Raw genomic sequence first — 18,045 nt, forward strand, 5'->3', positions numbered from 1 at the left:
ATTCAGTCATTACTCAGGCAAGATTTTGAATGTAGGCACTGAGAATATAAAGACTATTAAGACAGTGTGCAATGAATCTCCAGGCTAGTCAGTGACACCATCAAATAACTATCCATTACCACAGTGAATAGCGTGAGGGAGGAATTTCTAAAGATATCTGTTCTCCCTGTAATATGTACAATATAATCTCAATCAAATTTCTTACAGAACTGCATTAAACCTGACTCAATAATTCTAAAATTTATCCAAAAGAATAAACACTTGAGAATAGCAAAAATAGTCTGGAAAGGAAGAGTGACGGTGGTCTTGCCTAAAGGGATACATATTATCACATATTCTAAAGTTACATTAACTAAAATGGTATGGTGCTAGGACAGAATCAGAGATCCGTGGGAGAGAAGACAAGTACAGAAGCAGACCCAAGCAGATACAAGGTTCTAACATATGATAAAAGTGGCATTTCAAATAAGTGAGTAAAGGATGAGTTGGGACAACATTTGGGGGAAATAAATAAAATCAGGCTGCCACCTCACATCAAAATTTAAAAACAACAATGAATCTGAAAACTTGAACAAATGGGTGATTATGTAATTTTGAGATAGCTAAGAACTACCTATAGCATGATAAAAACAAAAATTACTAAAGATTTACAAAAGAGTTTATGTTAAATAGAAAGAAATGTCAGTTGGGCAAAAGAAGAAAATAAAAATGGGAAAAAATCCTAAGTTAAAGGAAAATGAAAAACTGAGAAAAAATATGCAAATACCCAACAGATCAAGGACTAATATCTGTAATATGTAAAACTGTTATAAAGGGGCATAATTTACAGTGCAATATTTCCTAAGTGTGATATATACATCATTGATGGTACCTGAACTCATTTTAGATGTTACATCATAAATTTAATAATTTGTGTATTATAAAAATATAAAAATATAAAGATCATATTAAATATAAAAACCACATCAAACCTGTGATTTCACAGATACTATTGCTTAGGATAAGGCTAAATTGTTGATTTACTTTTAAAATAATTTTTTTCTAAAAAACATAAATGATCACTATTAAAAATGCAATCTAAACAGAAAAGTACAGAGAATAAATTAACAAAAATCCAATATCTCATCAGTGAAAAAGACCAGTGCTCATATTTGCTGAAAATTATTTGGAAAAGAGATATTAATGACCTAAAGAGTGGCCATGCCTAGATAAGTAAATATAAGTGAAACTGGTATTAAAACAGGCTGAAGATGACCTAGCCTAACACAACACTGTGCTGAGGAGAGCCATCCACTGATTAAAAATGAAGATAATACAGTTTTTCTTAAATATTAAAATTGTTTATATGCTTATATTAGTACTGTAGTGTCAGTCACTGGTCCAGATATTCGAGCTAACTTCACGTTAAATTTCCTACTACAAAAAAGTTAACACTTTTCTAAAAAAAAAAACAGAACAAAACACATCCACACATGCATGCTTTCAAATACTCCAACCTGTGACAACATGGATGGACCCTGTGAGCATTATACTAAGTGAAATAAGTCAGACAGAGAAAGACAAATACTGTATGATCTCACTTCTATGTGGAATTAAAAAAAAAAACAACCAAACTCATAGAAAAAGAGATCAGATTTGTGGTTAGCAGAGGTGAGATCTGAGGGTGGGGGAATTGGATGGTGGTGGTCAAAAGGTACAAACTGCCAGTTGTAAGATAAATAAGTACTGGGGATGCAATGTACAGCATGGTGACTATAGTTAACACTGCTGGATGGTACATCTGAAAGTTGTTAAGAGAGTGGATCCTAGAATTCTCATCACAAGGGAAAAAACATTTTTCTTTTTTTTGTATTTTATACAAGATGATGGATGTTAACTAAACTTACTGTCGCACTAATTTTACAATATATATGTGAAGTCATTATGCTGTGTATTTTAAACTTATACAATGCTGTATGTTAATTATATCTTAAAACTAGAAAAAAAATTTAAAAAAAACCCCTCCAGCCATTTTCTTCCTTGGAAGGTGCCAAGACAGTTAAATGAAGAAAATCCATAAATAATCCATAATAAAAACGGTAATGCTTATAGCAGTGGTTAACAAACTAGGGGAGTGACTTGAGGAAGTGTGGCTTAGGGACATAGGTGAGGTGTGAGAAGTCATTGCTGTGGGGCAGTGGTCTTCAAACTGAGGGCCCCAGACCAGCAACATAATTAGCAACATCTGAGAACTTGTGAGAAATGCCGATTCTCAGGACCCATCTCAGACTTAATGATCAGAAAATCTAGGGGTGGGCCAACCAATGAGTGTTTTAACAAGCCTTCCAGAGTATGCTGATGGTCAAGTTTGAGAACCACTGTCTTAGATTTAGGAAAAGAAGGTCAGAATCACCATTTTGCTCAGGTGGCAGATCAGCTTAGACCCAGATCTGTTTGTGTGGTTTGTGGTTCGGCTTTAGTTGCAATTTTATAAAGTCCATTTAGGGAAAGACTAGAGAAGTAATAGTACTGGTGTAGGGCTTACAAATATGGACTTTGTAATCAGACAGACCTGGAATGAAATTTTCATCCCATACTTATTTGCTTTGTGATCTTCTCTGAACCTCAGTGTCCTCATCTTGGGATATCATCACCTACCTCATAGGGTTGGTGTTGATTAAATGAGATGAGACAAGTAACACACTTAGCACAATGCTTGGTATACGCGAATACTCATATTACTGTTAAACAATAATGAACAGAAATGTTAAAATTTGAAAACAGACAAAGAATGTGAACTGGTAATTCACAAAAGATTAAGTACAAATGGAAAATAAAGTAGTTAAATTTTCTAATAAGCAATTAAATGCAACGTAAAGCAGTGAATATCACTTTTGCCCTATCAAACTAGCAAAGAGATAAGAAAAATAATAATATTTGATGTTGGCAAGGGTGTTTCATAACAGGCATCTTCACACACTGGTAAGAAGACCAAGATTAGTACAACCTTTCTGAAGGTGAAGAGTACTTTTGTATTCTACTTACAGAGATAAGACCTGGAATGGAATGTACTGGCTAGCCAGATGAGCGTTTGCATAAAGTGGAACCTAACAGTCTATCTGATAACTAAAAACCATGATACTGTTGACTAACACCTGGACAGTTAGATGCACCTGTGATCCTTAAAAGGACAATGTCTGTATAGAAGATACACCTATGTGATAGTTCTCTAGGATTTTCTCACAAAAATTATTATAGACATTTGAAAACAAGCTACTTGAAGAAAAGTAGATTCGTGGCTATATCTATGTATCTATGTTTATAGGTATATATTTATATTTATTTATTCATAAGATGGAAAACCATGCAGCCCATTAAGTGATGTTATAGAAAAATATTCCTTTTCACAGAAAGATGTCTATGGAAAGACTGTTCGCTGAAAAAAACACAAGGCACAAAAAAGAGTCTGTATGGTAATATTGAAGTGGATAATAGTCATTTCTGGGTGACTAAATAAGGAATTTTTATCATCAGTTTTGCTTATCCACATTTTCCTATTTCTCTATAATGAATATGTATCCCTTATATAAAGGCAATAAAAGCTATTTTAAGGTTCAAGGGCAGTTTCTTAATAAATAGCATAACTTTTTTACAAAATTTATATTCTACAGAGTTAAGACACTTATTTTTCAGCCTCCAAACCACGATTATGGTTTATGGCTTTTTTTAATGCTAGTAAGGGGAGAAGGCAGGGCAGGAATTTGTTGCTCATTTGCCAGGATACAAGTTACTAGTTCTGATAAAGAGTTTTAAATGTCAAAGTGAAAAGCCAAAACAATCGATTTCTTCTCACTATAAAGTCTGCCACCCACTAAACCGAAAATGTGTAAAATATTCTGCATTTCTCAAACATGAATAATGTATGCAACCCATTCTTTAAAAAGTTTAGCAGTTAATAAACACACATTTTTCTAAAAGGGAAAAAATATAGAAAAAACATATGTAAAAAGTTAATCTGCCTCTCATCTCTATACTCCAAGAACTCAAGTCCTTTTCCCAGAAGCAACCATTATTACTAGTTTCTTCTGCATCCTTTGACAAATATTTTGAGTATATAAGCAAATATGTATATTTCCATTTTATTGTTTTTTATACAAATGGTAGCATACTGCATACACTGTTCTACACATTCCTTTTTTTACTTGGCAATAGATCCTGGAGATCATTCCAAATGACTATCTGTAGATCTGCCTCATGTTACTCCATCATAGCTATGACACAGTTTAATTAATTGGTACTCCATTAATGGACATTTAAGTTCTCTGGAATGCTTTGTTATCGTTGTTGATGATTAAAAAAAAAAAAGGTTCCAGATAACTTATAGCACATACTCTTGTATATAAATATAAATGCATTTGTAGGAGAAATTCCTAGAAATGGAGTTAATATGAAAGGAAATATGCATTATTAAATTTTGACAGATATTTTGCCAAAAAGCCCCTGAAGACAAGGTATAGGAATGCCTGTTTCTCTCATGCAAAGCATATTATACCTATTACAGGTGAGACTGAGCCATTTGTGTTTCCTTTCTTGAGAATGGCTGTTCACTGCAGAACTCGCTAGGGAACAAAAACGTCTGGGGAGAACTTAGCATACTTCTGTGAGCCCTTCTTTTGAAGAAATAAAATTTTACTTATAAAAATGAATTACAACTGAAATAGTCACTGCAAAAGAGAATCCTGTATTTATAACTTAAAGAATTTTTAAAGATAATCTCAAAATTGAAACATCAAAATGGTAAAAATTTTAAATCTCCAGAGACCACTCCACGCCCCTCCAACAAACTCTCCCCAAGTCTCTAGTTTGAGAAAGACCAGTTTTGCCAGAAACTTTAGGCAGAAGTCTCCTATCCTAAGATGACTCAAGCCCATTTTTATCAACTATTTTAACCTCTGCATTTCTTGCTAACAGAGCTGTGAGCTCTGGCTTGTATTTCGTTAATTTCTATTTTTGTTCTTGGTTATTCTTCCCCACTTAGCAAACCTCATTGGCTATGTTTGTTAAGTTGACGAAAACCTTTTCCACTCACCACTTCCGTATTCCATAAACTCTCCGCATTGCACAAATACAAGGTATTATATATCTATATGAATATGTACGTGTGCCAGTATGTGTTTGTGTGTTAGTGTAAAGGTTATGTACTTGCTTCACTTGTGCATATATTCCATCTTCCCACCAAAACTCTGCGATTCTTGAGGTTTCTTCATTCTTCTCCCATTTTATCAAATAAAATCTGCCTGATGGCCCAAGTAGCCAGAGCTACTGTTAGATACTGTGCTGTGCTACTACTGTGCTCTCTAAACTTTTATTTACCTCATGCTTAGTTGCTTCTGCTGGCTTAATTTCATTGTAATTTCTGCTAGATGGACTGGCTTACTGGGGAAAGTAAGCTTTACTTGTCTTGGTTTGAAGTCATATTTGCCTGTACATGCAAAGATCAAGGTTATGCAGAGTGCAGTCAGGATTTCCCCGTCTCAGATAGCAGCAGCTCAGATAGAGCTCCCTCGGCTCTGCTGGACCGTCTGGGTTTAAATCTGGCTTCTACTCTGTACTAGTTATGTCATTTGGGCAAGTTGCTTAATGTCTCCGACAACAGTTTTTATCTATGAAATGAAGACTGTAATAATTCCAAACTCATAGGGTTTCTATGAAAATTAATTGAGATAATCCAGGTAAAGCATTTAGGATGGTGCCTAGGCCAAAATAAGAACTAGCTTTTCAACAAAGGTTCATACAATTTCTTCTTTAAAGCTACATTAACTTTCTCCTTTCATTTTACACAACCACCACCTTTCCCTACCCACATGATCACCAGGGCTTAGACCAAATTATCACCCATAATTCAATATCAACTTAAGGTAAGTAATTACATAGACAAGAATTGGTAACAACAAAATTATTTTATATTTGCTTATATTAGAACTTACCCCTTAATACCCAAATGGCACCATCTAGGCTTCCACTTTTTAGAAAAATTTCTGCTGCAATATTCACAATTTGACACCTTGGTGCTAACTTCTCAGGCCCTGTAAGTCCTTTTAAACTTGTAAAATGTATTTTCAGTTCATACAGTTTATCTAAGACCTTCCTTCCCTAGAGTAAAAATGAAGAACATCAATTGAGAATCAATCACTTAGGATACTACAAAGTCACAGATAATTACATAGAAGCCAGTAATCCAGTCTGAATCATTCTAGACTGACGGTTCTCAAACTGCTCCAAGACACTCTCCTAAGCCCCTTCCTGCTCAACTACCAAGACAGAAGGGAAGTGGAGCAAGCAGGGCTTTGCCTCATATAACCACCCCCACTGCCAGGCCCCCTTTCAGCAATTCTCCTTTTATACGCTGTGCTTCTCCTAAAGATTGCATGTGGCCAAAGGATTTCACGCCTTAGCGTGGGAAACTACTGATTACAAATTTTTGCACTTCTTCTGTTGGTCAACCTGAGATCCAGAAGGGAGAGACAGTGAAAATGAAGACAAGTTGTTACCAAATTTAGATAAAGAATGATAGTGGAAAAAAAAGAAGATAAATTGTTGGTTGAAAATTGTTTCCTTGATTCAATAGACTAATTATTTCACATAATCTACATAAAGATTATCTCTAGTCTGGACATCAGAAATTGGACATATATTATTATTTTATATGAGGGTTCAGCAACCTTTTCCTACAAACAGCCACTACTGTAAATCCTTTAGTCTTTGCAGGTCACATTTGGTCAGTTGCACATTCTTTTTGGTGGTTATCTTTTAATTTCTAACTCTTAAAAATGTAAAAAACATTCTTAGCTCTCGAGATGTACAAAAACAGGCCATGGCCAGATCTGGCCCTCAGTTTGCAGATTCTTGTTTTATATTATATTCTGTACTATTTTGGTTCAGATACATATTATGATGTCAAGGTACTTTCAATTGGACTACATAAGTGAGCGCATTTTCATGGGATAGCTTTAGTTTAATTTCAGTGGTTTTACTTTTGTGTTTCAAAAGGCAAGAGGTTTCATTAAAAAAATTCATACTAAGTCAGATAATAAATAAAATGTTGGTTCTAAATAAGATAGTGAAAATTTTAAATTAAAATACAGGCACAAATTCATCAACTTCTTGAGAAATAATAATAACCCAACAAAATTTAAAAAGACTCAAACTTCAGCAAAATCAGTTTGAGTTTTCAAAAAGGGTCATCTTGCTATGTAGTCCTCAATCTCTCAAGCATAAATATCCAAGAAATTAATGCTATGACCAATCTTCAGCTAGCTAGTGACACCAGGGACAAGGTACATTTTGCCCATCCCAGGCCTACCACACAATATTTGCTAAATCTCTCGGAGACCTTGGAGACAGGAGACCTTCTGTACAATAGTTCTGTTGCTGTTGTTATTGTTTTAATTTTTAAAAAAATCATGAGTTTTATATGTTTATGGGTGGCTATGTACTTAAATATTATCTAACACATTCAATTATGAAATAACCTCTTTATAAAAAAGGAAGTCACAAAAGATACATTTTACTAGTTGGTTCAATAGTGACCTTACTCTCAACTGTTCCACTCTCTGTGTTATTCCATCCCTCAGCACTTCCTCTCTATTTTGGATTTTCTTGTCCTCTATTTTACTTAACTTTATTGAATCTATAACTCTACCTGCCACCTCAGGGAAATCTAAAGAATGGCAGTACAATATGTTCTAGAATCACTAGACCACTTCTATGTTGAGCTAAACCTCAAAGGCAGACATCAAGATATATGGTATACAATGTTCCAGAGCATTCTAGGAGGTGATTTTTAAGGAGTTTTGATAATTGTGACTATCTTGGGTTCATCTTAAATAAGATGTCTTGGGGCCAGCCCTGTGGCCAACTGGTTAAAGTTCCACATGCTCTGCTTCAGTGGCCCAGGTTCGCAGGTTTGGATCCCCGGTGTGGACCTACTGCACTCATCAGCCATGCTGTGGAGGCATCCCACATACAAAGTAGAGGAAGACTGGCACAGTTGTTAGCTCAGGGCTAATCTTCCTCAAGGAAAAAAAATAGTACTGGCAATAGATGTTAGCTCAAGGCAAATCCTCCTCACACACACACACACACACACACACACACACACACAAAAGGTGTCAAACTCTTGCAAAATTACAATGCTACCAATACTCAGGAGCTGGCAAAATAAATTCTGAATTGACTGTTGCTTCAAATAAATATGACATTTAGCACAGCCTCCTAAGTGTTCCCTATACTGAGATTCTTCATAGTACTCAGTCGCATGCCACCTCCCTTCCATGTTTGCCTAATACACCACCTAATAATTCACTTACTACTCTGGGACTCATTGGGTCACTGTAACGATTATTAGAAAATTCCCAATTTGCAAGGTTAACCTATATTCTGTTCAAAATTTTAAAACTAACACACTCTATCCCAAACCAAAACATAAATTTAATGAAGTACCTTGGACCACTGCAACAGCTTGTGATAGAAGTACATAGCACTGATTCCGATTCTTCCCAGCAAAGTTTTATCTACTTCACTATTTTGTGGATCTTTGCTAACTGGAACACAAAGTAGGCACATGGAAGAAAGTGAAACAGTCACTTAAAATGATGGGAAAGGCAAATTAACATGGAATTATTGATACTACCACAAAGAACAGGTGTCAGCAAACTACAGCCTACAGGCCAAATCTGGCCTGTGGCCTGTTTTTGTATAGTCTGTGAGCTAAAAATAGTTTTTCTATTTTTAAAGCACTGTTTGAAAAGAAGAGAAAACTATGTGACACAGATCATATGTGATGTGTGCAAAACCTAAAATATTTACTATCTAGACCTTTAAAGAAAAAGTTTGCTGACTCCTGACAAAGAATGTGATAGTGAAGAGCTCATGTTAAAAAAAAGTCTCAACAATATATGAATTTTGTTGACTTGTAATAGTGAAGATAGTAACAATAATGATTCAAAAATTCAGGTGCTCAAGTATAATTTGCTAGCAATAGTTTTACCAATCTGAATGAAAAGAAGAATAACAATGTGAAATATCTGATGTTAAAACACCGATTCTTGATCTTATATCATTATAATGTAACTTAACAACAAACAGATGGAAAAATTTAAAAAGAGAAGGAAAAGTATCTGAAATCTGCAATACTATTGACTTCTTCCCAACATGGAAAACACTAACAGCTTTACATTCCTGTTAAGAACATTGCACCACCATAACACACAAAACTCAGACCAAAACACTGAAATTTTACCTGTTTCAGCAAATTCACAAAATGGAACACCTGGTCTCTCTTCTTTATAGTCTTTTGTTACTGTTTCAGCAATACAAGCACAAAATCTCTGGAAATCTGAAAGTTTTTCACAGCCCATTTTTACATTAATGTATAAATTTCCCAATTTTGTCCAGTCACCTTTTTCTTTACAATGCTATCAGAATTATTAAAAACAAAACAAAACAAAGAAGAAAGAAAGCTGTAATTTATGCAAACATATTATGGGGTAAGCACATATAGATATTAGATATAGGGAAATTAATAACAATCCCTGCAAATCTCATAAACCTACTGACAAGGGTTACAACATCAATAACATGCTATTGTACAATTTCCTTTTCCGACTATAGCAAAGCCTCTATAAGTTCCAGATGGCAATGTGCATTTGTTGTAATTATCTAGCTCCTAAAGTACTTAATGATGTCACCCTCAAACCTGAACTAGACAGTGGAGATAGATTTTATGGAAAACAGATGATTAGCAGTGTGATTTGAGCTATCACCACAGAAGTACACTATTTTATTACTTTTAGAGATTGCATTTTACTATTATTTGGCCATTTATGATTTGGTGCCCGCATATCCTTTTGAGTATTACATTTCTTCTACAAAAGGGGCTACAAATTACATTTCAGTAAACTTACTATCTCCCTATGATTTTCTATTATGAACTAAGAAATAGTTTTCCACACCAAAAAAAACTGTTTCAAGATTATAAACATTAATTAAGACTAGACCAACAATTACTAGATGAGTACAAAAATGATCTTAAATTAAAAAGTAAAATTGGCAGCTGACCCCATTGCTGAGCGGTTAAAGTTCTGTGCCCTTGGCTTCTGTGGCCTGGGTTTGTGGGTTTGGATCCCAGGCGTGAACCTACTTCACTCATCAGCCATGCTGTGGAGGTGTCCCACATACAAAATAGAGGAAGACTGGCACAGATGTTAGCTCAGGGCTAATCTTTCTCAAGCAAAAAAAAAAAAAAAAAAAAGAGGAAGACTGGCAAAGAATGTTAGCTCAGGGTGAATCTTTCTCACCAAGTCCTCTATTTCTTATACTCTAACTGCTTGGAAAGTACATGCTGACCTTGACTTTCCCATGTCATTTCACATACTGCAGTCAGCCATGGATCATGACAAGAAAGCCAACTTTCTTGTGCACTGAGTCTGCCCAGTGACAAGAACTAAAGGCTTAGCTTTAGAGTATTAAACATAAGTTAATTTTTTTTTTTTTCTAAAGATTTTATTTTTTCCTTTTTCTCCCCAAAGCCCCCCGGTACATAGTTGTGTATTCTTCGTTGCGGGTTCTTCTAGTTGTGGTATGTGGGACGCTGCCTCAGCGTGGTCTGACGAGCCATGTCCGCGCCCAGGATTCCAACTAATGAAACACTGGGCCGCCTGCAGCGGAGCGCGCGAACTTAACCACTCGGCCACGGGGCCAGCCCCACATAAGTTAATTTTTTATTAAACATAAGTTAACCTAAGTTAATTCTGAAACTGAACAATTATTTCTCGCTATTTCTAGAATAGTCCACACCTCTAGAAATTAGGTCTGCATTTCAAAATATTAAAAAAAATTAACTTCTTTTTCTTGAGCATTTTCTTTGTCTAACAGCCACATTTCTAAAACTTTTCCTAAAATGGGGTTACTATTCAAAGTTTCTTTGTTGTAACTGTTTTTCAGAGATCCCAGCAATTAATTTAAAAAAATAAGTGTCATACCTCTATTTCGTTCAAGGCTGAATCTACATCACACTTCCAGTTCTTTTTAAATCGCCTCATCTGTAACCTTTAACAACAGAAAAGGGTTAATGTGTTCACCTCCAAAAAGTCACCACTGCTCCTAACTCATTTGTTCTATAGTTTATAGCTGAGAGATTGGAGAAAAAGGAATGTGGTAATATTCGTTAGAGCTGATGAAAATGGCAGCTGCATAGATACCTACCTCACACTATTTCTAACCCAAACCGTAGGCAACAAGAAGGAAAAAGAAAATTCCATATGAAACCATAACTTCAGCCTAATTTGAAGACAGAGAATGCCAAAGCTTCAAATAATTGCGAATAAAAAGAGAAAAAACATTAAATCCTAGCACTTGATGGCTACTGCTCCCACTCCACTCTCATTGCTCCACAAAGATCTGTGACAAGAAAAGACAGACAAAAGAAAAACAAAACAAAAAATCGTGTGGGGGGAGAACTGAAAAGGGAAATTACCAGAGAGACCTAAGATTGATTTAAAAAGTACCATCACAAAGACTAAGTCCACACTAAGTTTGAAAATACTAAAAAAAAGCGTCTAGGTAGATCAGAAGACAAAGCACACAGAAGGAACTTAAAAGTTTGTGTGATTTAAGGAAAGCAAGCTGTGAAATGCATAGCCTCTGGGAAGAAAAACAGACAAAAATGAAAGAAGGACCCTTTAGCAATTGGAAAGAAGGAAAGGAGAGAAAGGGGAGAGAAGAGGGTGCCATTAACTAGGAATACTGTATAATAGCCAACTCTGGAGTCAATTTTGGTGACTAGTCCCAATTGTCTACAAATTATTTCAGAGCATTAAAAAGGAAGGATATTTCCTAATTCCTTTTATGAAGTTAAGTATAACATTAATACCTAAACCAGATAAAGACAGGACAAAGAAAGAAAATCACAGAACAATATCACTCATAATGGTAATGCAAAAAACTGGATAAAATACTAACAAACATCTGTTTTACAAGATGAAAAGAGTTATGGGGATGGATGGAGTGACAGTTGCACAACAATGTGAATGTATTTAATACCACTGAATTGTACACTTAAAATGGATTAAGATGGTAAATTTTATATTATACATACTTTACCACAAAAAGAAATTTAAAAATTATATTGACAAGTAGAATCCAAGACCACCTTAAAAAAATGATATATCATGATAAAGTGGTATTTATTTCAAGAATGCAAGGTAAGTTCAATATTAGAAAAGGCATCAATATCATACATCATATTACCAGATCTAAAGAAAAAAAATCATGATTATTTCCATAGATACTAAAAAAGCCTTTGATAAAATTCAACATTAATTCATTTAAGAATATAAGAACTGAGGCCAGCCCCATGGCCGAGTGGTTGAGTTCACACGCTCTGCTTTGGTGTCCCAGGGTTTGGCCAGTTCGGATCCTGGGCGTGGACCTAGCACCACTCATCAAGCCATGCTGAGGAAGCATCCCACATAGCAGAGCCAGAAGGACCTACAACTAGAATGTACAACTATGTACTGGGGGGCTTTGGGGAGAAGAAACAAAAAAGATTGGTAACAGATGTTAGCTCAGGTGCCAATCTTTAAAAAACAAAAAGGAATACAGGAACTGACGGATACTTTCTTAAAGTGGTTAAATATATAAACCTTAGTCCTAAAGTCACCATTGTATCTAATGAGAAAATTCTAGAGATATTTCCACTAAGATGAGGAACAATGGAAGGATGTCCACTATATCCAGTATTATTCAACACTGTACCAGAGGTATGAGCCAATGACATTAGAAAAGACAGATCACTCAGAGGCATAATAAAGGTAAAGAAGAAGTAAAATTCTATCTGCAGATGATATGATAGTATATCTGGAAAACCCCTCAGATTCAGGATGAAACTAACTCAAATAATAAAGACTTCAGAGTAAAGTAACAGAACATATCACTTATAAACAAACGTCTATATCCTTTATATATAGAAAAAATAAAGAAATAGAGTACCTAGTGGTACAGAAAACTTCACTTACAATAGCAACAAAAATTAAATACTTATATGAGGAAAATTCTAAAACACTCCTGAAAGACACAAAAGTAAATTTAAATAAACAGAAAGACATTCCCTGAATAGGACAACTCAAGAGCATAAAGATGTCAGTTCTTTTTTTTTTTTCCCTCCCCAAAGCCCCTCAGTACATAGTTGTATATCCTAGTTGCAGGTGCTTCTAGTTTGTCTATGTGGGATGCTGCCTCAGCATGGCTTGATGAGTGATGCCAGGTCCGCGCCCAGGATCCGAACTGGCGAACACTGGGCCACTGAAGTGGAGCGCGCGAACTCAACTGCTCAGCCATGGGGCTGGCCCTAAAGATGTCAGTTCTTGCTAAGTTAATTCATAAATTTAATGCAATTCCAAGAACAATACCAACAAGCTACTATATGGAGTTAGGAAGCTGATACTAAAGTTCATATGGTAAAGCATACATGCAAGAATAGCCAGAAAAACACTGAAAAGAAAAACTTCGTGGGGGATTATCCCTACTAAATATTAAAACACACTACTAGAGCCTCTATAATTAAAATAGTGTGGTACTGGTGCAGGGATACACAAATAGTTCTGGGGAATAGAACACAAAGTGTAGAAACAGACCCAAGTAGATACGAAATTTAGTATGGCATACCTCGTTTATTGTGCTTTGCTTTATTGTGCTTCAGATAGTGCATTTTTTACAAGACCCTCCACCAGCAAAAAAGATTATGACTTGCTGAAGGCTCAGATGATGGTTAGCATTTTCTAGCAATAAAGTATTTTTAAATTAAGGTATGTACATTTTTTTTCAGAGATAATCTTATTGCATACTTAACACACCACAGTATAAACTTTTATATGTGCTGGGAAACCAAAAAACTCATGTGACTCGCTTTATTGTGATACTCCCTTTATCGCAGTGGTTTGGAACTAAACCTGCAATATCTCCGAGGTATGTCTATATACGATAAAGGTGGCATCTCAAATCACTGGAGGTAAAGATGGACTTTTTAATAAATGGTGCTGGGAAAATTAAACAACCATTGCAAAAAAGATAAAATTAGATCCATATCTCACACCAGACACAAGAATAAACTCCAAATATATTAGGAACCTAACTGAAAAATGAAACAGAAGAAAACATGGGTAAATTTCTCTAAAACCTTGGTGTAGGGAAATTATGACTTAAAATCCAGATGCGATAAAAAACAATGATGACTCAAAACTGAGGCAATAAAAAAGATTGATACATTAGGTTACATAAAAAGAAGTTTTTGCATGGCAAAAAACACCATAAACAAATTCAAAAGATAACTGACAAACTAGAAAAACATATTTGCAATATCTATTACAGACGAAGGCCTAATACTCATAATATATTAAGAACTCTTAAAACTTAAGGAACAAAGAACTAAAAACAATAGAAAAATGGGAAAAAGATATAAACAGACAATTCACAACAAAAGTTGTAAAAATGGTTCTCAAATATATGAAAAGAAAATGTTCAAATTCATTTATAATGAAGGAAATGCAAATTAAAGGAACACAAAAACACCATTTATTCCCTAATAGATTAGAAAAGATTAAAAAGTATGAGAACACATTATGTTGGCAAAGCTGTGCTGAAACGGGCAGTCTCATATATTTCTGGTGGAAATACAAACTGGTGCAGCCCTTCTGGAGGGAAATTTGGCAATATCTAACACATGTACTTTTATTATAGACTCACAGGAAATTGCAAAAATATTACACACTCCTGTGCACCCTTCATCCAGCTTCTTCCAATGATGACATCTTATATAATTATAGTACATCAAAACCAGGAAACTGATATTGGTACAATACTGTTAACTAGACTACAGATATTATTCAGTTTCCATCACCTTTTACATGCATTCATTTGTGTACGTGTATGTAGTTCTATGCAATTTTATCCCACGTATATATTTATATACATACATATATATTTATCCCATATATATAATTTATATAACCTTTGTATAACCATCACCACAATAAAGATACAGAACTGTTCCATCACCACAAAGGGACTTCCTCATGCTATCCCTTATACACATCCCCCAACCCGTCCCCTCCCCTGTCAACCACCAATCAGTTCTCCACATCTACAGTTTTGTCATTTTGAGAATGTTATATAAATGGAACTGTGCAGCATGTGGCCTTTGAGACTAGATTTTTAAATCCAGCACAATTCCTGTTAGATCATTCAACCTGTTTCATGTTTCAATAGTCTTTGGATTTTTATTGCTGAGTAGTATTCCTTGGTATGGACGTACCACAGTTTACTCATTCACCCATTGAAGACCATCTGGGTTTTTTTTCCAGTTTTTGGTTATTACAATTAAAGCTGCTATGAACATTCGTGCACAAGTTTTTTTGTAAGCCAAAGTTTTCATTTCTCTAGGACAAATGCCCCGTAGTTCAACAGCTGCATTTAGTATTTGCATATTTGGTTTTTAAAGAAACAACCAAACTGCTCTCCAGAGTGGCTGTAACATTTTATATTCCCATGAACAATGTATGATCTACTCTCCACATCCTTGCCAGCTCTGGTGATGACACTTTTTTTTTTTATTAATGTTATGATAGATTACAACCTTGTGAGATTTCAGTTGTACATTATTGTTAGTCATGTTGTGGGTACACCTCTTCCCCCTTTGTGCCCTCCCCCCACCCCCCCTTTTCCCTGGTAACCACCGATCAGATCTCCTTGTCAATATGTTAACTTCCACCTATGAGTGGAGTCATATAGAGTTCGTCTTTCTCTGACTGGCTTATTTCGCTTAACATAATACCCTCCAGGTCCATCCACGTTGCTGCAAATGGGCCAATTTTGTCTTTTTTTATGGCTGAGTAGTATTCCATTGTGTATATATACCATATCTTCTTTATCCAATCATCAGTTTCTGGGCATGTAGGTTGGTTCCACGTCTTGGCTATTGTAAATAATGCCACGATGAACATAGAGGTGCAAGGGACTCTTGGGACTTCTGATTTCAGTTTCTTAGGATAGATACCCAGTAATGGGATGGCTGGGTCATAGGGTATTTCTATTTTTAACTTTTTGAGAAATCTCCATACTGTTTTCCATAGTGGCTGTAGCAGTTTGCATTCCCACCAACAGTGTATGAGGGTTCCTTTTTCTCCACAACCTCTCCAACATTTGTCGCTCTTGGTTTTGGATGTTTTTGCCAATCTAACGGGTGCAAGATGATATCTTAGGGTAGTTTTGATATGCATTTCCCTGATGATTAGCGATGATGAACATCTTTTCATGTGTCTATTGGCCATATTTATATCTTCTTTTGAGAAATGTATGTTCATGTCCTCTGCCCATTTTTTGATTGGGTTGTTTGTTTTTTTGTTGTTAAGCCATGTGAGTTCTTTGTATATTATGGAGATTAACCCTTTGTCGGATAAGTGGCTTGTAAATATTTTTTCCCAATTAGTGAGCTGTTTTTTTGTTTCAATCCTGTTTTCCCTTGCCTTGAAGAAGCTCTTTAGTCTGATGAAGTCCCATTTGTTTATTCTTTCTATTGTTTCCCTTAACTGAGGAGTTATAGTGTCCGAAAAGATTCTTTTGAAACTGATGTCAAAGAGTGTACTGCCTATATTCTCTTCTGGAAGACTTATTGTTTCCAGCCTAATCTTTAGGTCTGTGATCCATTTTGAGTTTATTTTGGTGTGTGGTGAAAAAGAATGGTCAATTTTCAATCTTTTGCATGTGGCTGTCCAGTTTTCCCAGCACCATTTGTTGAAGAGACTTTCTTTTCTCCATCGTAGGCCCTCTGCTCCTTTGTCGAAGATTAGCTGTCCATAGATGTGTGGTTTTATCTCTGGGCTTTCAAATTCTGTTCCATTGATCTGTGGACCTGTTTTTGTACCAGTACCATGCTATTTTGATCACTGTAGCTTTGTAGTATGTTTTGAAATCGGGGATTGTGACTCCGCCGGCTTTGTTTGCCTTGCTCAGGATTGCTTTAGCAATTTGGGGTCTTTTCTTGCCCCATATGAATTTTAGGATTCTTTGTTCAATTTCTGTGAAGATGTTCTTGGGATTCTGCTTGGGATAGCATTGAATCTGTAGATTGCTTTAGGTAGCATGGACATTTTAACTATGTTTATTCTTCCAATCCACGTGCATGGAACGTCTTTCCATCTCTTTATGTCGTCGTCAATTTCTTTCAAGAAAGTCTTGTAGTTTTCATTGTATAGATCCTTCACTTCCTTGGTTAAGTTTACCCCAAGGTATTTTATTCTTTTCGTTGCGATTGTGAATGGGATCGAGTTCTTGAGTTCTTTTTCTGTTAGTTCATTGTTAGTGTATAGAAATGCTACTGATTTATGTATGTTGATTTTATACCCTGCTACTTTGCTGTAGTTGTTGATTATTTCTAATAGTTTTTCTATGGATTCTTTGGGGTTTTCTATATATAAGATCATGTCATCTGAGAGTTTTACTTCTTCATTACCTATTTGGATTCCTTTTATTTCTTTTTCCTGCTGAATTGCTCTGGCCAACACCTCCAGTACTATGTTGAATAGGAGTGGTGAAAGTGGGCACCCTTGTCTTGTTCCTGTCCTCAGAGGGATGGCTTTCAGTTTGTGTCCATTGAGTATGATGTTGGCTGTGGGTTTGTCATATATGGGCTTTATTATGTTGAGGTACTTTCCTTCTATACCCATTTTATTGAGGGTTTTTATCATAAATGGGTGTAGGATCTTGTCGAATGCTTTCTCTGCATCTATTGAGATGATCACGTGGTTTTTGTTTTTCATTTTGTTGATGTAGTGTATCACGTTGATTGACTTGTGGATGTTGAACCATCCCTGTGTCCCTGGTATAAATCCCACTTGATCATGGTGTATAATCTTTTTGATGTATTGCTGTATTCGGTTTGCCAGAATTTTGTTGAGGATTTTTGCATCTATGTTCATCAGTGATATCGGCCTGTAGTTCTCCTTCTTTGTG

The 18,045-nt window shown here is 35.5% G+C and overlaps 1 protein-coding gene across 1 annotated transcript in view; it reads right to left on the reverse strand.

The window, feature by feature from the left end:
* TOPAZ1 (testis and ovary specific TOPAZ 1) overlaps nt 1-18,045 on the reverse strand; it is an 81,434-nt gene that overhangs the window by 12,331 nt on the left and 51,058 nt on the right. Inside the window, exons 13-16 of the mRNA XM_046653698.1 lie at nt 11,022-11,088; nt 9,281-9,455; nt 8,482-8,582; nt 5,967-6,132 (exon numbers count right to left, since the gene is read on the reverse strand). Coding sequence (XP_046509654.1) covers nt 5,967-6,132; nt 8,482-8,582; nt 9,281-9,455; nt 11,022-11,088 — 509 coding nt within the window. The remainder of the gene's footprint in view (nt 1-5,966; nt 6,133-8,481; nt 8,583-9,280; nt 9,456-11,021; nt 11,089-18,045) is intronic.

Source organism: Equus quagga, chromosome 1 (assembly GCF_021613505.1).
Source record: "Equus quagga isolate Etosha38 chromosome 1, UCLA_HA_Equagga_1.0, whole genome shotgun sequence".
Taxonomy (NCBI): Eukaryota; Metazoa; Chordata; class Mammalia; order Perissodactyla; family Equidae; genus Equus; species Equus quagga.